Source organism: Venturia canescens, chromosome 2, assembly GCF_019457755.1.
Source record: "Venturia canescens isolate UGA chromosome 2, ASM1945775v1, whole genome shotgun sequence".
NCBI classification, from domain to species: domain Eukaryota; kingdom Metazoa; phylum Arthropoda; class Insecta; order Hymenoptera; family Ichneumonidae; genus Venturia; species Venturia canescens.
In genome coordinates this window covers 3,636,937-3,657,822 of record NC_057422.1, presented here as the reverse complement: position 1 = coordinate 3,657,822, position 20,886 = coordinate 3,636,937, and the positions used below count along the sequence as shown (strand labels likewise).

The 20,886-nt window shown below is 38.7% G+C and overlaps 4 protein-coding genes across 5 annotated transcripts in view; 1 reads left to right on the top strand and 3 right to left on the bottom strand.

Annotated features, from left to right (window-relative positions):
- Positions 1-306: 306 nt before the first annotated feature.
- chp (chaoptin) lies at positions 307-7,378 on the top strand. Its single transcript, XM_043410833.1, has 16 exons — positions 307-378; positions 910-1,198; positions 1,508-1,678; positions 1,881-2,356; positions 2,429-2,648; positions 2,848-3,158; positions 3,247-3,471; positions 3,544-3,765; positions 3,921-4,089; positions 4,208-4,740; positions 4,820-5,014; positions 5,086-5,370; positions 5,477-5,602; positions 5,676-5,789; positions 5,897-6,132; positions 6,245-7,378. The coding sequence occupies exons 1-16, from the start codon at positions 322-324 to the stop codon at positions 6,531-6,533; spliced, it is 3,918 nt and encodes a 1,305-aa protein (XP_043266768.1). The 5' UTR covers positions 307-321; the 3' UTR covers positions 6,534-7,378.
- LOC122407196 (uncharacterized) lies at positions 6,808-8,614 on the bottom strand (the record flags this gene model as incomplete). Its single annotated transcript, XM_043413243.1, has 2 exons — positions 6,808-7,731; positions 8,324-8,614. Coding segments are annotated over 2 exons (501 nt in total), but the record flags the coding sequence as incomplete, so codon positions are not given.
- A 1,461-nt stretch (positions 8,615-10,075) lies between these two features.
- Positions 10,076-15,465, bottom strand: LOC122406398 (uncharacterized). 2 transcript variants are annotated; one of them, XM_043411823.1, is made up of 5 exons: positions 15,325-15,465; positions 13,793-13,867; positions 13,196-13,553; positions 12,492-12,985; positions 10,076-11,649 (listed from the first exon to the last, which is right to left on the bottom strand). In XM_043411823.1, the coding sequence occupies exons 3-5, from the start codon at positions 13,401-13,403 to the stop codon at positions 11,059-11,061; spliced, it is 1,293 nt and encodes a 430-aa protein (XP_043267758.1). In that variant the 5' UTR covers positions 13,404-13,553; positions 13,793-13,867; positions 15,325-15,465; the 3' UTR covers positions 10,076-11,058. The 2 variants fall into 2 exon arrangements, with proteins under 2 accessions (XP_043267758.1, XP_043267759.1); XM_043411824.1 differs by having other exon boundaries at positions 13,196-13,520.
- A 4,202-nt stretch (positions 15,466-19,667) lies between these two features.
- Positions 19,668-20,886, bottom strand: part of uif (sushi, von Willebrand factor type A, EGF and pentraxin domain-containing protein uif) — a 40,664-nt gene continuing 39,445 nt past the window's right edge. The window contains exons 28-29 of the mRNA XM_043413499.1: positions 19,985-20,101; positions 19,668-19,778 (exon numbers count right to left, since the gene is read on the bottom strand). Coding sequence (XP_043269434.1) covers positions 19,747-19,778; positions 19,985-20,101 — 149 coding nt within the window. The 3' untranslated portion in view covers positions 19,668-19,746. The remainder of the gene's footprint in view (positions 19,779-19,984; positions 20,102-20,886) is intronic.

Here is a 20,886-nt window from a genome sequence, read left to right as displayed (position 1 = left end):
ACCTCGTCGTTCCCAGACCAAGCTTCCAATACGAAAGCTTCGTTTTGCATACTATTCAAACGCAAATTTCTTTTTCCTCGACTAATTTCTTTTATTTCTCTTCACAGGTACGTTTTTCCTCAAGGCCAAATAAATTCGAGCTTGCAAATGTACACACGCACATTCGGGTTTTCTTCGATTAAGGTCGTGGCAAACGAATCCATTGCAATTACGAGCTTTTAAGTAAACGGAGGCGAACACAGCTCATTTGGAATGTTTGTTTCTTCTTCTGAGTCTGGATAACTGGGCCGAGGAACCGAAGAAATTCGAAGCAACCGAAAAATGAGGAAGTTCTCGTCGTCCCGTTTCACGGGTCCATCCCTCCGAGACGCAGAAAAAGTACCAACGCCTTCTCTAAACTCGACTAATCGAACGTTTGTCGCAGTTTTGTTTCGTTTCCTTAATTTTCACTCTTCTTTGTTTTTTCTCATTCTTTCGCGTTTCCTCAAAGTGCTATTTTCACCTGTGAGCCTAATGAAATATCCACCGGCGTATAATCGGGTAAAGAGAAGCACCCGAACTGTCAGGTGCTCCCGCGAAGCCCTATATTTTATACCTTTGCCATTAGTCACGCCCACGAAAGAAATCCGAAAGAACGAACCGTTTCGATGTTGTGTACGGTGACGTTTCTGATGTCAGGCTCAGTCGGCTGACCGAGCTTCTACTCAACGGGTCATTGCGAGCCCCAAATAACCGATCAAATGGTAACCGAATCGAATCGAGCACAATGAAATTCTAATCTTAAAAATCGAAACATTTCAACTCTATGAAAACATCCGTAACGGGAACAAGTTTTTTAAAATCGTTTTACAACCCCTGCAGTGACTCTCTTCCCCCTTTTTTGTTTCAACGAAATCACAATACTTCCAGAATCTCTTGACGTTCGTAAAAATGGGCTACGCCATGATGATCCTGACGCTCATCCTCATGTTTTGGACTTCGATGGTCAGGATGCACGAACTACCCGTTCAGTATCCACCCTGTTTCTTCAATCCCTTGTGTACCTGCTCCAAAGCGATACCGGACCTTGGAATCGTTGCCTGTGATAATGTACCGATGCCTAGGATTCCACAGCCCATCAACTCTTCCAAAGTGTTTATGCTGCAATTGGAGAACAACGGACTCCGGCATTTGCAGCCTCAATTTCTCATCAATACAGGTACGATTTTTTCACTCATTTTGCCTGAGAGTTCCCTGAAAACGTTTTTGTAATAATTCTATTTTAAGAATCTAGATTCATCCGAAAATATTTTGTGTGGTATCATTCATTTTGTTATTTTAAAAAACACAATTTTTCGATTTTTTCTTACATACACTATGAAAGTATGGAATCAAATAAATTCAATTTTGCTTTGTTCTATTTGATTTTTCCTTAACAACTTACTGTCCGTTCTATTCTCAAATTTAACCATCGAAGATAAATGGTCTGACTCTGTTACGAGACGTATAAGGGTCGCGCATGTTTCAGGTCTTTACAAGCTACAGATCAAACATAATCCGATATCGGATATACCGGACGAAGCTTTCCTAGGGCTTGAAAGATCATTGTGGGAGCTTGAATTACCATACAATCGACTTACGAGGGTGCCGAGCAAGTCCTTTAGGCACCTACAAAAATTGAGACTCCTCGATTTAACTGGTAAATCTTTGTTTTCGTTTTTTTTTTTATACAAACAATAATTTCAACGTTGTATTTGTTCGAATGATTGATTCGCAAAATGAAACGATGCGCTAAACCTTGAGCAGTTAAAGAAAGACAATCCTTCGAATTCTTGGTAAATTTAAACCACGAAATTTGTATCGTAGAAAAATGAAAATGAACATTTGAAAAATGATTACAGGAAATCAGATATCGCACGTAGCGTCCGACAGTTGGCGCGGGCTGGAAAATTCCCTACAAACTTTGAGGATAGGAAAGAATGCACTTGATAAACTTCCGGCGGACGCATTCGCCGGGCTCATCTATCTCGAGTATCTTGATCTTCGTGAGAACAGCATCAAAGAAATCGATCCATCGGTATTTCGAGATGGAATGGCACATTTGACGCATCTGTATTTAAACGATAACCAGCTGACGGCGATTCCATATTCTCAAATATCTTCGCTCAAGCGTATGAAAGTTCTCGACCTTAGTTACAACAGGATAGCTAAAGTCATTCATCCTCAAATGGAAGCGGAAATTCGAGGCCTTCAAATCTCGTTGGATATTTTGCGGCTCGATTACAATCACATCGATCGACTCTTGCCGGGGTCGTTTCAGCATTTTTATAAAGTCAATAAAACTTATTTGAACGGCAATCCTTTGACAATCGTTGAGGTACGTTTTTAAAAAACTATTGCCAAAGACTCGTTGCATCGAAGAAAATATTTATGAACATTTTATTTTTAGGATGGAACGTTCCGGGATTCGAGAATTCGCGAATTGTACTTCACAGATTGTGATTTGTCTGAAATCAGCTCTCCGGACCTATCGGGATTGGAGTCCTCGCTCGAATTACTCGATCTTTCTGGAAACAATATCACCAGTTTGCCCAATCATTTGTTCCAAGAGTTTGACTTTTTGAGGACTTTGATCTTTCGGGAAAATCGTATCGACAGCTTTGCACCAGGTTTGATGAATTTTTCTTTCAAAGTCTCACGAAATAAGCTCAGTTTTCATCGAATTTTCGAGCCATCGATGTTCCTCATAGAGAACAAAATCGATAAATGCTTCCAATAATTTGTAGCAATCGACTCGAGCCAATTGAAGCATTTGAGCCTGTTTTTTCATTTTACTGTAACGCGAAAAACAAACTTTTATACTTTCAGCCGAAATATTCACCGGTTTCCAGTACTCTCTGTACAATCTCGACTTGAGTGGCAAGAAAAATGGTATCATTTCGCTTCAAGATTTGAGGCAAATGAGGAATTTACGTTTTCTTTCAATGTCACGAATGCCGGAGTCGACGCTTTCACCGGACAATTTCCTCGAGTTTGGAATAGACGTCAAAGAGCTCCACATTGTTCAGAGCAATCTCAACACCATCAAAAGTCACGCTTTTATGCACGTTCGGGGGATAAAGCTGTTGGACTTTTCGGAAAATTCGATAACTACGATCGACGAAGATGCATTTTCGGAGGTTTGTTAAAAAAAAGAAAACAAAAATTAGTGAAAGCTGAAGACAATCGTTTAAAAATGATTTTCACAAAAAATTTGCATTTTTTCAGGTTGGACATTCTCTTCTGACACTTCGAATGTCGAATGGGTTGGCCACATCGACGAGCGAATTGCCCAGCAAGTCATTCAAGTCGTTGACGAATCTTCAGCATCTCGATTTGAGTAATAACAAAATAAAGACAATGCCAGACACATCATTCCACTTTTTGAAACGTATCAAGCGTCTGGAGTTACAGGATAACGAAATTCAGGAGATCCGCAAAGGAACATTTCAGGTCCCCTTTGCTTTCTTACGGAATTTTATGATCCGAGTGAAATATTGATGGAAAAAATCATTTCAAATACAGGGAGACATCCATTCGACCCTGGAGGATGTGAACATGGCTTTCAATCATCTTGGCAACATACTAACTCACACATTCGTCGATCTGACTTCTCTGACGAGCATCAACCTCGAGGACAATAGGATCGATAGAATCGAAAGACGCGCTTTCATGAATATGAACCGGTTGAAGTACATCAATTTACGAGGCAACAAAATTAGGGACATTACTGATGAGGCTTTCCAGGTGGGTTAGAAATCGAAAAATAATTGAACGATATAATTCGAAAATAAAAGTAGCAAAACAAAAAACAAATTTCAACTGTCATCGGTATCAATTCAATCGTTATTCTACTCGCGGTTCATCGATTTTACCCTGCTTTTGAACTTTCATACTTTCAGAATCTTCCAGATCTTGAGTTTCTGGATTTGGCTTACAACGAACTCGAAGAATTCGATTTCGCTTCGTTCGATCAAGTCGGCACTTTGGCCTCGTTCAAGGTGAATGTAAGCCACAACAGCATACCGAAACTGTGGATCAACAGCACAACTATGACACCTGCGACTAGCAGTGAGTGTAATTTTTTAAAATATTCATTCATCGTCGTGGGATTTAGAAAAATTAGAGCGATTATTTGAAACGAACGAGCTCTTGGAGCGAATTACTGAAGAATTTAACTGTATTTCAGTTGGTGGTAATCTACAGTCAAACATCAAAGTATTGGACATGAGTCACAACAACATCAGCGACATAATGAGGTATTATTTCCGGCCAGTGGAGTATTCCTTAACGCATCTGTATCTTGCTCATAACGAAATAGCGAATGTAACTCAGGGAGTATTTGGAAACATGCCACATTTGCAGTGGCTCGATTTCCGTTACAACGATCTCGTCGAGATCGATTTCGATTGTTTTCGAAACACGAAAAATCTTCAAGTCCTGTTGCTCTCGCACAACAATATAATGGACATTCCAGCGGAAGTCCTGAGGCCTCTGAAAAAACTTCGAATCCTCGATTTGTCCTGGAACAAACTGCGAACTTTACCAGACAATTTGTTCACCGAGGCGACAATCGAAAGTCTCGATTTGTCGCACAACCAATTTATGCGCTTGCCTGCAAAAGCCATGTCGCCTGCTGCTGCAGGTTGGCTATCGACACTCGACATGTCTTGGAATTTGTTGTCCGGCATTCACAACACAGATGCCATTTCCAAGCTCCACGTGAGTCGCAATGTTCGATCCGATTGGTGTGTCAGTTAAAAAAGAAAAAATTCGTCACGACGAATGAATTTCTTTCCAGAGTCTTTCGTGGCTCGATCTTTCTTACAATCGTCTCGTGAGACTCGACGATGCGATATTTTCGGAACTCGATCATTTGAATCACCTCGATCTCAGTCATAACAAACAATTGATCCTGGAATCGCGAGGCAGAACTTTCAACGGATTAGAAGATTCTCTACTGTTTTTGGGACTCAGCAATATTTCGCTTCTAAGCGTTAGTACTTGAATTATTTCTTCTTACGGAGTTTCATCATTGTTCGAATAAAAAAACGTTCAACCTTTCAGGTGCCTGAATTGCCGTTCCGGTATTTGAGAACGTTGTACCTCGCCCACAACGAATTGGCATCGATACCCGCTGAAATGGCCTCGAATTTGAGCACTCTCCATCATCTCGATCTTAGCCACAACGATTTAACTGTTGTCCCGCTCATTACTCACACGCTTCCTGAATTAAAAACTTTCGATATTGGTTATAATCCAATCACAGCCATCACCAACACGAGTTTCCTTGGCTTGGCCGATAGTCTTGAAGAACTCGATATCCGAAGACTCTCGTTATCCACCTTCGAGGTATTGCATCTTCAAGTCTCTTGGCATTATTTAAAACTAGAAATTCTGATGCAAGATTATTGTTAGATAAATCAGACAGTCAGATTTATTTTTTTGGGATTTTTAGGCTGGTGCTCTTTGTAAAGCTTCGAAGCTCAAAACGCTCCTCGTGACTGCTTACACCGGGGTTAAAAATTTCAATTTGCCTAATATTTTGGAGTACAATCACGGTTTAAAGAATCTTTACATTGACGTAAGTGTAATATTTTATCGAATTCGAAAAGTTTTGGCACATTTAGAGTTTACAAGATAAAAATGCTTCACAGGTCGACAATGAAACCAATTTGGAAAAGGAAATGAAGGGAAAGTTCCCTGCGAAGCTTTACAACTTCACTTTGAGTGGAAGAAATCTTCGTTCGCTAGACAAAGATATTCTGCGGGTGAGAATCAATAATTTTCCTTCAAATATAGTTTGACTCTCAACGCTGTGAAATAAATGCAGTTTCAATTCATTCCAAGATCTCATTTCTTTTGGCTCACTTTTCAGGGCATGCGGAATCCACATCTTCACTTCGCCCTTCACAATACAAGCGTAGCGACCGTACCAAGAGAGATTTTCGACCACGCTAATTGGGTTAGGAACGTCACGGTCGATTTGCATAACAACGACTTAAAAACTCTGCAGAATCCTTCTTCAGGTCACAAGCCAGGAATGCCGGACAAAAGATTTTTACTCCGGCTCAGAATGGTTGGAAGTTACGTGACTTGTGACTGTGACATGGGGTGAGTGCAAATAAAACTGCAAAAGGAAATGAAGAATTTACTCCATTCTCGATTACCGTTTTGCCTAATCGAATAAGAAAAGGAACTTGACGACCAATTTTTCGTATTCAAGGTGGATCGAGGTTTGGCAACGAAAGCATCGACAATATCAGGAGGATCGATGTACGACGTACGGTTTTTACAACAATTACGAGCGCGATGAAGGAGGAGAATACAGTTGTTGGGATAACGGCTGGGACGATGATTTGCGAGAGACTTTCTGTCTGAACAAGAATAACATGTCGCTGGCAAAAGCTCTCAAGTCTGACATTGAGTGCGGTTGGGGTGCAGCGAGCTCTATCCATTTATCGAGCATCCTCGTTTTCTTCGTCGTCACAGTACTCACTACGAACATCTACTAAACAATGAATTTTTCAAAGTTTTTTTCCTTTTGAACCATCGTATTATCAAGCATATATTTCAGCAGCAATAACAACGCTAATTGTTCAGCATTCGTCGATGGAATCGCAGACCATGACAGATAATTTTTTCCTGTAACAAAAGTATTCACTGCAAAAGCAGGTATATTTTGGGTGAAAAAATAATTTGCAACTTTTTCCTCTCTTCTTGCTCAACAACGTTTAACTCTTGCTCCGCAATAGTTAAAATCGATCGACAATCACATTTGATTATTGCTGCATCCAAATTCAATCGATCTTATTTGGTAAGCGTGTGGTTTCATAAGACTTTGTATGTAATGCAGCGAAACATTTGATTATTGTGGCTTCGCAACGAGTTGGTCGAAAAGTTTTTCAGAGTTAAAACTTTTTGAAATCATTTTGACTTTTCGAGCTGCTTCACATGTGCCATGAGTTTTATTTTCATTTTTATTTGTACAACGGATTTGGAAAATCTGTTTTTTTTTTAGATATCGTCAAAATTATTCAAATAAAATAACCACCCGATTGCATTTTATATTTTATTTATTTTTGACTAAAGAAACTGCATCCAAGAATCAAGCTCCATGAAAATAATGCAAAAAATTCTCTTCGAAGTAACAATTCAAGGTTACGAACAAGTCGGAACACTTTTTCTACTTTGTCTTATAAAAAATTCAAGAATCAATCATTTTAAAAACATTTACTTTCTGCAAATTCAAGATAAACAAGTTTCGTGAACAAAAACATATTTATTTGAACTCGTACATGGACTTTTTAAAAATGTTATTATTTTTGAAACTAATAAAAATTAAGAAATCAATACACTATTACGAAGTTTGCACATTTTTTCGTAAAAAGGTTTAATATCGTATATTCATGACTTTTCTGTGACATTGAATGATGGAACGATTAATGATTATATAGAATAAAAAAATACACTCATATATATAAATATATCCGACAACAATTTTTAAGTGTACAAAATTATTTTCACGATTACCCCAATAGTCATGTGTACTATTGGAATAACTATGCAACCAAAGATGAACACGAGAAACACATAAATACAAAGTAATTGGACACCGAGAATCGCGTACTTCACCAGCATTTGACGGGAATCATTTGTATTCTGTATACTTATCGTTTTGTCCAGTATAAACCGCAGAATGTGTAATAATATCTGAAAAAAAAACGGAACAAATGTTAACATGCTTGGTAAACTGGAACTATCCCAACGATTATTCCTTCGACTTCGACTTCCGACGAGAGTCGAAGTTGCACGAATTTCCGATCCGTGTTTGGCTCGGTGCTGGAGTGTTGACGTCACTTCCGGTTGAAAGCTTTCAACCGGAAGCAACCACAGCATAACGCACTCTGTTGAGGCTTTCCTCATATACGAGCAGCTCTCCGCGACATAAAAGAAGTCAAAGCATCGCTCAGTGGGTGAAAAATTCCTGATATGAGAAGCATATCCGCGATAATGAACCTTCTGAACAGAGTCAATCGACTTTTGAGCGAAAAGCACGTGAGCAGTGAAAACCGTCCGCGCGGAAGGTCGACCGATCCTTGATTTACGTCACCCCTGGTTTTGGGTTGATCGACCCTCCGCCTACGAAGTCAACATTTGTTCATTTTCGACTTTCGGATCTGGGAGACAACAAGGTAATTTTCCGCAATTTTTCTAAAACCACTGGAGAAAAAACCTCTCAATTTTTTTACATTTTTTTCGTCGATAAAAGAAAAAAGTTGACGCGTCAATGATAAACATATACCAGTATTATCGGCGTTACATTCAGAACAACATAGAGTAAAGCGAGCAATGATCGTCCAGTCGCTTGTCCCATGACCTTAATCAACGCCGGAAAAGTGTATTCGGTGCGAGGAATGCCATGAAATTCTTGATAACGCGCCAAATATTCACGGAATTTGTTAAAATAACTTCCTTCTTCAATGTCACTTGGTTGATAACTTTCTTCTTCAATGTCACTTGGTTGATCTTGAAGAAAATCTGTGTGGTGCGTTATCCGTATAAGAAAACGAAACAAACATCGTAACGCCGTTAAGAAGCATCAAAAACACTAGTATTCGTATTGTTATGTGCAATAAAATGGGTGAATTTGAAAAAGAAGACTTTATGATGAAATATTGAGTCTCAAGATTTTTAGTAGACCCGAATAGCGTTGTCAAAGATTTTCGGTTGAAATAATAGTTTTAAATTTTCTTCGCATTCATACCGTTGGCTAGCGCCACGGTGCGATCAGCGTTCCAACTGTTCGGCAGTCCGCAATCCCGGGCGGATATGCAGTACAAATTTTTACATTTCCACTCGGTTATGCTCTCTGTCGACAAAAAACTCGTCGCAGTGTGCTCGTTATTTTTTGACGCTCCCGTGTCCCATTTAGAATCAGTGCCTATTATTTTCCAGTCGCCAAACTTATCACGATCGCATATCGACATTGTCGTAATATTGTAATCAAGAGAGGTCACATCCGCGGTTTTTTCCACGCTGTCTTCGTTCGAGTTGGCATCGCGGAAATCCTTCGTATTTTGCTCGACTCCTGCTTACGAAAATGACAGCAAAGATGGTTTTTTATTTGCTACGTGTCATAAAATCGTGAGCGTGTAAGTTGTTCTTGATCGAAATTCGATAAAAAATTACATTTGGTGTCCGGAAAAAAATCATTTCGTCAAAATTGCGCTAACCTGAATTGACTGAAATGTGACATTTCTGCCAGCTGCCGCTTGCTGTCATGTCAATTTTTCTATTTGATTCAGAAAGTGGATATATCATTTGTACGAACTGTTACACTTCACACAAAACTCAAGATTTTGATAAACCGGTGCGTTTTGATTTACGAGTCGGAACTTTCATACTACGGGAAAAACATGTAGCGTTGCAACTTTTTCCAACTTCATGAGTTTATTCTTTTGTCGCATCGCGAGGTAATCAATAATTGAAGAATAATAAAAAACCAACAACTATACAGATTTGAAAAATTGAATCACAGGCAATAGAAATCCGGTAATTTTCGATATTGTTAATTGATAAATTACACGTATACGGCATCGATTTTTGTCCTATTTTGCTGGTGCTTCCCAAACTGTTGAGATCACCGGATGAACATTGTATTTTAATAAACATGTAGCGGTGAGCGGTGACTTGTGCGCGTGTCGAGCCTGCTCCACGCTCGGTGTAAAAGCATCGGGATTTCTTAAAACTACTTTTTGCGTTATTAGTCGCCAATACGAAAACCTGAGAGATTTGGAAATTCATTAATTCAACACGGTTTTAATCGATTACGAAAAGGAGCGATTGTTGTCTTTTCATCGTGGAAGACGTGTGTTGAGAAAAATTCATCTACCGTTCAGTTATCCACCCCCATTCTTGCAGCTGATTTTTTTACACTTATCGTTTTGTGTCACCAAAATTTTCTGTGGCAAATAAACATTTATTGATTTCGTAAGCGCTGCAAGCGACTCGTTTAAAAAATATCAGGATCCATGGCACAGAAAAAATAGAGTAATTTTTCCGATATTGTGTTTATTGTATCTTTACAAAAATCAATTTACATGCGTTGGTTCTTTTTTCTTTTTCCATCGTAAATGATTCTAAGAAAATATGCAGTTTCTCGCAAGACAAATAATTCACTACTTTGCCAGGTAGATATTTTAGACAGAATGATCGTATCGATAGTTATTTTCGCATGGACAGTTTAACAAAATGAACATAAAATATTTTTCCGAAGGTCACGGTTTTCCTCGTTCTTCCGACGGTCGCAGCTGCATAACGACAAGCGCATTGTCGTGACATTTTTTCTCTCAATACAACATTTCTGTGGTCGCAGTAAATCAAAAGTTGCGCACTTGAAACAATGTCTTTGTTGAATAACAAAAAAAAACAAAAACAAAAGTCCGTCACCGTATTAACAAGCGAATATTTAATTATCGCGATTCACACGTAGATTATAAAACATCCAGAAATATTTTCCATAACGGTGAAAAAATATTAACATTCCTCTCTCTCTCTCTCTCTCTTTCCCTGCTCTCTCGTCCACCCGCACGCATACACTTGATTACCGTCGACAAAACCATAAAATGCGTTTTTTCTTCACCGCAGTGAAACACACTCCGCAATTAGATGCGGATAAAAAATATTAGTAAACCCAAGAAATCTAGTAAAATGTTCAATTTAGACGCAAACGAATTAGAGCCAGTAAAACTGGTAATTTTTGAGTTTTATCATTTTTAAACAAATGAAACACTTAGTCAATTTAGATTTATTTAAACATCTTTCACTAGCGATTTCGTGTATTCTGCAGAACAAAAAAGAGCTTGCACAACGCTCGTCTTTGCAGCAGCGTGAAGTAGAAGCGATATAAATTGAAAATTTAAACGAGCTTATTTGCACTTGTTCTGTGGTTCATTAAAGTTTATTTTCATGATTGTTCTCCTTTTGTGATTAACGAATCGCTGCTGCAACTCTCATTATTGTAAAAAGTCGATCGGTTTACGAGGTTTTTTTCATGGCCGATCTCAATATGGCTGTTCTCATTGAAGTGACGAGTTTATCGAGCTCGTCAACTTTCATTTTAAGTATCCTGTTGTCCTTCTCGAGTTCGTTAGCTTTCATCATCATTTCGTTTTCTTTAGCCTTCTTGTTTTGTCGAGACTTTCTTGAAGCTTCGTTATTTTTTTCTCTTGATTCCCTGTAACTGCCATCCCCCGACATGCGATCCTCGGACTCACTGTCGAGGCAACGTTTTTTACCTCTCCGTTTTTCAACTTCAGCATCGTATTCACTTCGCATTGATCGTGAATTCCGTTTCTGTCTGTTACGCGAAGAACGTTCGGACATTTTTGCAACGCTATCGAGAGCCGCGGAAATAGCGGCTATCGATGCTGACGACGAAGATTTCGCTTCGGCATATTCCTCCCGAGAGGCTCCAATACTTTTTCGACTTTTGTGCGAATCTCTCGTGGTCGTCGTTGTCGACGACGATGTCCCATCAACGGAACCCGCGATCGACGAATTCGATACGATCGTTGCTGGTTCGGAATCTCGCGAAATGATACTCCCATCTGGTGATTCTATATTATCCTATAAAAAAACAAAGAAAATATATGTGTGAAATAGAAACTCGTAAAATTTTTTCATTACTAAGAAAAACAATTTTATGGTTTCTATATCTGAGAAAAAGACATTTGCAGAAGATTTATCTCCTCGAATAACAAATCCTGATTACACTGTACAATGTAGCAATTAAATGTTACTGTAATCTCGGATTGAAGCGTCACACAAATTGTAAATTGTTCGCAATTCACCCCGCGGATGATTGAAGTTCACGTAACGCCACTTATATATTTATTTATCCGTCGCTACGTTTATATAACAGAGCATGATTCGCGTACAAGCTCGTGGGTTCTAGGAATCTGATGAAATTGCGAGATTTAGCAGAGATCTCGTGATTAGAACTTGTTCAATCTTCACGCAGTTGGAAGCTGACTCGTTCTAAACGCAACATTCTTGTATATGACGAGTCTTACGTGATTACTTGCTTCGCAAAAAGATTCGACTCTTGTCTGTGCCTTTTACGTAACAATTGTACGATGAATTATCATCATGGGACCGTTTCAGAGGGGCTCTCGGACATCGCGATGCCAAAAAATGCTGTAGCTTTTGAGATTCGATTAGATAATTCGGTTTAGAAAATTTTCTAGTCACGGGGGACGACCTTGTTGAAATTTCGATTAATAAAAATAGTGCACGAGCCACTGTGGCCAGAGTTTGTTTTCCAATCACGGGAAATCTTGATAAAAAATTGTCATTTTTTCTCAACTTGACTTTGGTTATTCGAATTTAGAGCTTACTTTAACCGAAGAATTTAAATCGCGAGAATTCAATTTTCAAAAGATATCAGAGCTAATCGTAAATAAACTTACGTCACAAAGATATGAGAGAAGATCAAAAGTTTCTGATTCGGTGTTGTCAAACGTATTGATAGTCTCCCAATTATCCTTTTCATTTTTAGCGACCTCGGTAAGAATCGTACTCGGATATTCGACGCTGATAACGTTATTCCCCTGTTTATGGTTTATTGATTTATGGTGTAGACTGATCGGCGAAACGACTGGTAAATCGACGTTTCCAAACTGAATCCATTCGTCAGTCCTCTGATTCATTGAGGAATCGATTGGATCCAGCAGCAATATATCATTTATTTCCATCGGTCTGGTGTCGAGTATTTCTGTCTTAATAGCAGCTTGTGCACCCCCCACTTGATTATTTCTTGTTTCAGACTCGATGAGCGGAAGTTCCGCCACTTTTAAGCTTGAATCGCTGAGATTTGCTTGCTCCCCGGGAAGTTCCATTGATCCCACCCTCCCAATTGCCCCTGTCTTTTTTATCGAAACAACGTTATCCTCGCTTTCCACGCCTGAAAAAATAATGAGACCGAACGTTCATTAACTCAATTAAAAAGCAATAATTTCGATTGCACCTTATGATTTTTGACTGACTTGTGAATACTTTGATAAAATGAGTTTACAATTAAGAGCAATAAGAACAGAATGTGCTGAATTAACAATGTATATGCTTATGTAATGCTTATGTAACGAATGATGTTTATTTGTCTGCTGCCACTCACCGGAATATTTATTCTCTTCTAATTCACCTATAGGAAAGGCGCATTGTCCTTGGAATGGGTCGATGCACCAACCACTGAGATCCTGATAATTCTCCTCCCAAATTGAATGTATTGAATTGTCCTCGTCGGTCGTTAATATCTTCTGATTCTTCAAATTGGCAAACGAATCTATCGTAGGCCATGTTTCCTTTAGGAGATCCAGCTCCATGGTCGGACTCAGCAGAGGTATCGTGTCCAGCACGATCTCCGCCGAGTCCGCCTGCCTCAATTTCACGCCATGAGAAACAGAGGACAGCTTCAACTTCGGGTTGCATTTTTCTGTTTTCTGCAATAGATTGGTGTCTTGATTGAGAAGCAGCTAAAAAAAACCACAGCACGTACATTTTTCGTGTCTTTGGTTCGAAGTAGCGGTGAAAAAATGATACATTCAAATGGAGGAGAATCAAGTGAAACAATAACAGCCAAGAGATTTGAATAGGTCGCTGACTATTCAATTGATTACTATGCATGACGCAAGGATAATAATAGTGATTGATATCACTTTGTGCATTTAGCTTGAAAAGTATGTTCAAATTTGAAAATTATACTGTAACTTACGTTAAATTCGCCTCCTTTCTCAAATGAAATGTTGCTGGCCGTTGAACGCTTGTTAATAGGAGGGATTTTGAAAGCCTGTGTACAAAAGAGAATAATTTCATGTGTTAGCGCAAGTAGAAAACAATTAAACAATATTATTTTAACTGAAATTCCTTATTATCTGATGTGTAGAGGATTGTGTTATCTTTTTTCTTATCACACTAATGAAAGAGTAAGTCTTGATCTGATAAAATACTGACGAATAGCATAAAAGAGGTAAAGCATCCACAATGATGCTTCTTGTCACTTGATTGGGATGATCTTGCGGAGAATATACTTTTTTTACCATTAAAGTTTTATAGTAAAAAACGTTTGAGGCTTCAGCGAACGTTTACTTTTCCCTACATTCATGACCGTTGCAAAATTGAAAGTACATGGCTTTAAAATACTCCAATACAATCAATTTCTATTAGTGACTAATAAATACAACAAATGTAGTATACTTGAATATATGACAGTTTTAAAAATCAAATTTTGGATATACAAAGAGCAACGCATTCCCCAATATTTCAAGCTCTTTTTACTAGTAAGCACTGTAATCGCTCCAGATAAAACCGCCGGCCAATAATAACGAAATGTCATAGTCACGATAGTTTTTCGGAATGTTCGATTGTTTACCTCGTGCAACGGAGGAACAAATTTGACAATTTTTATACGTCGCGAAGTCTATGATTTATTTTCAATCTTCCTTTAAAATCCGTGGTTTATTATTTATCAAAGTCTGCTCCTTTTTTTACATGGGAACGTATGGGTTACGTAACGTATGTCTAACGTTTCAGTGTGTCACGGGATTTTCGCGTTACGGTCTTACGTCATCGTTTGCATTTCGCTGGATCTATATATCTCCCTGACGTTTTATGTGTAGATTCTATTTGTACAATCGTTACACAGAGGTTTTAAATGCGACTCATTTATTCCATCATTAAAACTTTACGACAATCGAGAAAAAAAAGCGTTTGATTGTTTTTTCATACACGTACGTTGGTATATGTACATTATGCGCTCTATATACAGACACATAAAACAATCATCGATTTTTCTCAAAACGAAATGCTGATAAGTGGCACTCTATCTTTAGAAGACCGGCGAGCAAAGCGTGTTTGTTCCGAAGCATATGCCATGATAAGTTTTTCCGGTATAAATTTTTTCTCTGAATCATTATTGGCAATTTTGTGTTACACGCTTCGTAATGTTGCCTTGTCACGAAGTGATAAGAATGTAGCGATAACAAAAAAAAAATTACTGTTCTAGCACATTGTATCACGCGTATTCTTGCTGAAACCGCGAAGTAGATATCGAATATCTCGTATAACGGGGTTATATCTGGTACACGAAGGTGACGTCAGCAATGTAATGAAAAGGAACAAAATCTCATAAATAACACGCTACTCATTGAAGCACCGTCGATTATTTAAACATTATTAAAATGTGAACTTGTGTCCGAAGCATGATTTCTCATGATATTTTGTTGATAAACCGTGAATTGAACTTACCCTCCTTGAATCGATGGTAACCGGTGTAGCTTTCACTTGGAACGTAGAGAATACAGTGGAAAATTCCTCTCGATCGTATGGAAGTTGAATAAAACTTAGTTCCACACGATTATTCGATCGATAACTTTCCGTAGCTAATGTTTAACGAGATTTTTTGAATAGAGCGTTCTGTTTCGAGCGCACTAGGTTTGATAAACACCGGATTCGCATTAATCGTTGAGATGAAAACTGTCGCGATCGCTTCAGTTTTGTTGAAAACTTTTTGGCGAGTTGCCGCGTACTGATTATGCGTCTTGCGAGGTCTGCGAGCGGTGGCTCTCTAAGAACGTCGAACGTCACGAGACAGTCGAGACACCCGTGCACTAGTTCACCGCGGTACGCGGTTCTATGTAACGGTTTAACTGCTAGGGGGCAGCAGCCCGTTCACTCACCAATCCGACCACTGATGACGACAATTTCGACCAATCATTGTGCAGCTTTTGTACATGGCACAGAACTCCCACACGGTCCGCCAAATAACAGATAAAAAAAAACGAGAGTCGATAAATGGCGCTTCAGTTTCTCCCACGGTCGTTTCTCCCTCTTTTCGCTCGTGTATCCCACCACTTTTCTGTAAAACATTCTTCGCATACTTTTGTTTCTTTCTTTACTCCTGTCTGTTCTCAGAATTTATAATATATAAAGTTAATCCTGAAATTATATCCTTTTTTCTTTCATATATTTGCATTGTATACGATGGATGTTTTTGGATTCTTAGCAATAATTTACAAAAAACGAGGCAGCAGATTTTTACAAGTTCGCTTCGAACTCGAACACAAAGCAAAATAATACGTCAATTCAGTTTCATATATATTCATCACGATACAACAGAACCATCCATGTCGTCGTGTGTTTCGATGTTTTTATCAACTTCAAGTCGAACACACGTGTCGGGTCGACGTACGATTGAAGGTCAGTAGTATAAGAGTTGAAAATTTACTTGCCACTGTTATCTTACTGTGTACCTCGGTGGATCTATTTTGAAGCATCTCTTTCCCCCCTTCGGATTTGTTTGCTTTCATAAATCCTAAATTTTGAGGACAATCGCATAACCACCACGGCGGCAAATCTCATCGCGATGGCGCCCGGATATATAATCATAAAATATTTTTTACAAATATTGTCGTCTCGCAGTAATATATGAAGTACTCGAAAAATTATCTCACGATTAGACGCGATAAAAAGTATCCAGTCATTGATTTCATATAATAGCCTCTGAGAAATTTCACCATTTTGGTTAAGCCCGTGGCTGAATATTAAAAAAATGATGATAATAATTTTGTTTTCATATTATTGAGAAAAAATGTATTATCTGCAGACACGGTTTACGAGATGACACAATTGGGCCAATATTAGCTTTAAGGTGATGTCAGGGCTCTACATTAAATCATTCTCCAAAAAATAATTCTTCAATGTAGATAAAAACTTTTTCCAAACTGACTCCGTATCCTGATGAATCCAATTTTAGAAATCGCGTCATGCAAAGTCATTCGTGTCGTTATCGCAGGCTTGATTGATTCGTCTTTTCTAGCTAATATTGTCGTCAAAGATAAATTACGATAAAATGATCTGAGAGATCGAAATTTGAGACTTTCACGATTCTCGAATCGTGTTTAAAAAATGCTAAGTATTGAAACCGAAAAAAAAACAAAAAGTTTTTTCAGTGTAACGACAAAGAAAAAGCTTCAAAGTGTCGATAATTTAATGTGCAGAGCTCTGTGAGAACGATTCGATGGCAAAAAAGCGAAGAGTACGTTAACGAATAGCGAAGTTCGCGCGGAGACGATTCGGCAAAGTCAACACCTCGCACACGGGACGAAATAGCTAGTCCATGATTCACAGGGAGCTGCGAATTACGTCAGAAACGAGTTTTCGAGCGGAGTATGTAGAGTGAAGGGGTAAAGAGCCGCTACAGAAAATTTGGGTTTTACCCCGCCAGTTGAAAGTCAAGTCCACTTCCATTTTTTGTTTTGTTCCGGAACCTGCCTTCAGGGGGAATCGCTATTTGCGCTACAAATGTCAATACTACCGTTTAATAATATTTTTTATGTTGAATATATTTTGGATTTTTAGCGCCAACAGTGGCGCGCCGAGCCCCGTCGTTTTCTCCGACGTCGTTTAAATTCAGTTCAATTTTCGAATGTAAAAAATGCCTGCTTTGGACGAGCTGAGTTCAAATCTGGATTTACGTTGGAGAAATCGGTGCTGCGTTTTTTTTTGTTTCAGTGACGTATGCGTGTGCTTCAGTGTGTGAAAGTATAGCCAATGGTTTCGACAAACAAACTTTCTTGGGCTTGAAAATGATCGTGCTCTGTCAAATGTCACTTTGACAGTTTTCATTTCCCAGGTTATTTCCTTCGAGACTTTTGGCTTCGAAAAATTATCCAACGAAATTCTATGGCTAATGTATAAATAAGTAAAAATATCAGCAATAACTCAATCAAAATTTACGATGGAGCCGAAGAGCGAGAGATTGAACGCGGAAAGGTCGAAAGTACGTGGGTTTTCGATGTTTTTAAATGCCACGTACTCGGAAGCCACTTGGTCCGTAAAAATGCATTAACGTTTCTTCCACTTATCGAATTCATTCAGTTCGTCGATGCTATAACGAAGAAAGATTACCCGAAAGCAATCGATCTCGGGAGATCAAGTACGAGGACGAAAATTCGTATTATTCTATAGACCTTTCAAGCTTTTTCGACGCTCAAAGAGTTTCAAATCTCATTTTCAGTAATGATAACAAACCCAAACGATCATCTCGTCCGTAAGTGCTTGGTGGCTTTGGAAAAATTTTGCAAATTCAGTGAGTCACGTTATTCGACGCTCTTTTAATTTCGCAAGCCTCCAAAACAGTCGACGCAACTTTTAAAATTTCCTTTCCGTCCGGTTTCTCGTTGTTTCCGACCACAAAAACCGTCATAAAATTCGCCAAAAATCTAAACATACAAAAAATCTAGAAAAATAAGTCCCGAAAAGAATCTTTTGTCATCATTACGAACAAACGTCGATAAAATAGAAAAAATCAAGTTGTCCCGATTGGGAGAAACGAGTCCGATGGATAACGGGGTTGAGAAGGCCGAACAGTCGACTTCTGGTACGGAAGTGAGTGACGAAGCCGGTGGCGGTAGTTCCAACATTACCGACAAAAGTGTCAACGAGGCAGTGGTCGACCTCGAAGCGTTATTGGCAGAGCAATTTGACTGATTTCGCATGGAGTTGTCGCCACGAAAGTTTCTCACGAAAAAGCAGCATTTGCTTGTCTCTGCACTGTTTCCCAAAGCCCCACCAATCCACAGGATCCAAACGACAAATATTGTCAAATAAAAGAGTCGATTTATACAAAGATTGAAATAATAATATATTGCAATTTTACATATTCTAAATATAGTCTCCTGGTCGATCGAGACGCTTTTAAATTCGCAGTGTCGGCGTCCCGCATCGTCGTCTCTATATAGTCGCTAATATTTTACAAAAAAACAGAAAGGAGAGCTTCGAAAGGGAGAGAAAATGAAGGGAGTCCGAAAACAGTTGGATATTGGTCGTAACAATATAAAAATTCACTTACGAGCTAATATTAATATTATTTATAACATTCAGCACTCGTTTAACTTTCGCACCGTTAATATTATTGTGATCATTTGTTTCGAGGTTATTTTCGATCGATAAAAATGCTGCGTATATTACGAACATATACGAGGGGTATATTTAAATACAAAAATTACACTCACACCGCGATCTCCTTTCTCACAAAATGCATCGCGCGCGCACTCGCATGCCTCAGTCCTATAAATATTAAAACTCGTTCGATCGTTGATTGAAGAGATAAAAAAAAAAGAAAAAAAAAACAACACGAAGAATAAACATAAAACGTGTTTCCCGTCGATGGGACGACGGAAATTGAAAAAATCTGCGAGTCTCTTATTTCGTTTGATTGGTATTCGACGAAATGGTCCTGCTGTTGAAGCCCATTCGTTAACTTCGTTTTAAATTCGATATATTTTTACTTTCGACTGGTGACGAAAAACGTGCCGAAGTAACGATCCGCTCGTACAATCATTTTTATCATGTATTTTTCTGGCAGATCGTCACTCCAGGACTCGAAGAGTCGAAGTCGGTATTCACATTTGGTTTTCCTCACGTTGAGGAGAGATAAAAACACACGAACATTACAAGAAACGAATCTCCGGCGCCGGGGGCTGACGAGGTTCGAGTTTCGCGCAGTCGCGATTTCGAAGCTTCGTTGCTCGCAATTTCTAGTCCTCGGTTCCGGTTTCCCTTTCTTCTGTTCTCTTTCTCTCTTTTTATCTTGCTTTTTTCTCTCGATGATCCGTATAAACTGATCGTTCGCGAGCGTTTGTGTCTGTTTGTTTGACTCTGAGATGATCACTGACCTTCGCTGTCGCTGTCGCTCTTGTCTGCGAAGAATTAAGAAGACGCCCATCAAGCTGAGATTGATAAGTAGAGTAATGAACATTTTGGGGAAAAAAAGATATTGAAGTTATTTCGACCTGCGTTCGTTAGCTCCGCTCTGTCATCTACTCTCTTATCTTTCAATTAAATTTGTTTTTTTTTTTTTTTTTTTTTTAACGAAGTGACGCATCGCACGGAAAATTGGACGTACCTTTTTTGCCTGGATACGCGTGCCGTTTCAGTCTGTCGTAAAGGTCGTCCTTCGTACCGTAAATACTAGCGTTCGAGCGTGCCAAGCTGTTCATTTTGCCTCCGTTGTGCAGACTCTCTGAAATTGATAAAGGTTCGTTTAATTTTCACGCAAACTGGCCCCTCAAACCCTTATTTTTTCGGGTTTTGACAAACCAAATTCAACAGAGGCTGCTTCGAGCGCACATACTCAAAATCCTGCCGAGTTTTCTCCCTTTTTTTTTTTTTAAGGATGTATACAAGGTCAATTCCGCAGTACATCTATTTATTTTTTAAGGTTATGTCTTATGTTAAAATGTCAATGGCGAATCATTTCTGTTTGCATTTTATAATTTTTAATAAATAAAAAAACTATGTCATTTTGAATCATAGTTTACAATTTTTAATAAAGTTAAGAGCATGGATCAGTCGACTAACCTCACTTGGAATTTTCGAAATCGAAATTCTTTGACACAGTTTGATCGATTAAAAAAAGGCTCTGTCAGCCTACGCAGAACGATGGCAAAAATCGACTGACAGAGCCTTTTTTTAATCGGTCAAACTGTGTTAAAGAATTTCGATTTCGAAATTTGCAACTATCTCTCTCGCACTCATGGTTGCGATATACCGACTGATCCATCCTCTTAATATCCAATTTGATAACTGTGGTCAAGCACAACAAGCGAGCCAATCAAATTACACGTATGTTCAATATGGCGGACGTACTAATTACAGAACGCCGCTGAAACGTCAAAAGTTAACCCCAAATATCTCCACAACGACATCGGAAACAGTGGTTTTTTTTTGCGTGAAAAAATCGATAAAAGTTTAAAGTTTCTAAACATTTTTTTTGGCCGTGCGTCGACAACGTTTCATATACTTTTT

Coding starts and splice junctions, on each gene's coding strand:
- chp (XM_043410833.1), top strand. CDS start 322: ATGAGGAAGTTCTCGTCGTCCCGTTTCACGGGTCCATCCCTCCGAGAC. Junction 3,159..3,246: donor ACGAAGATGCATTTTCGGAG/GTTTGTTAAAAA, acceptor GCATTTTTTCAG/GTTGGACATTCTCTTCTGAC. Junction 4,090..4,207: donor TATGACACCTGCGACTAGCA/GTGAGTGTAATT, acceptor ACTGTATTTCAG/TTGGTGGTAATCTACAGTCA.
- LOC122406398 (XM_043411823.1), bottom strand. CDS start 13,403: ATGGAGCTGGATCTCCTAAAGGAAACATGGCCTACGATAGATTCGTTT. Junction 12,986..13,195: donor AGAAGAGAATAAATATTCCG/GTGAGTGGCAGC, acceptor TTATTTTTTCAG/GCGTGGAAAGCGAGGATAAC. Junction 11,650..12,491: donor TTCTCTCATATCTTTGTGAC/GTAAGTTTATTT, acceptor GTTTTTTTATAG/GATAATATAGAATCACCAGA.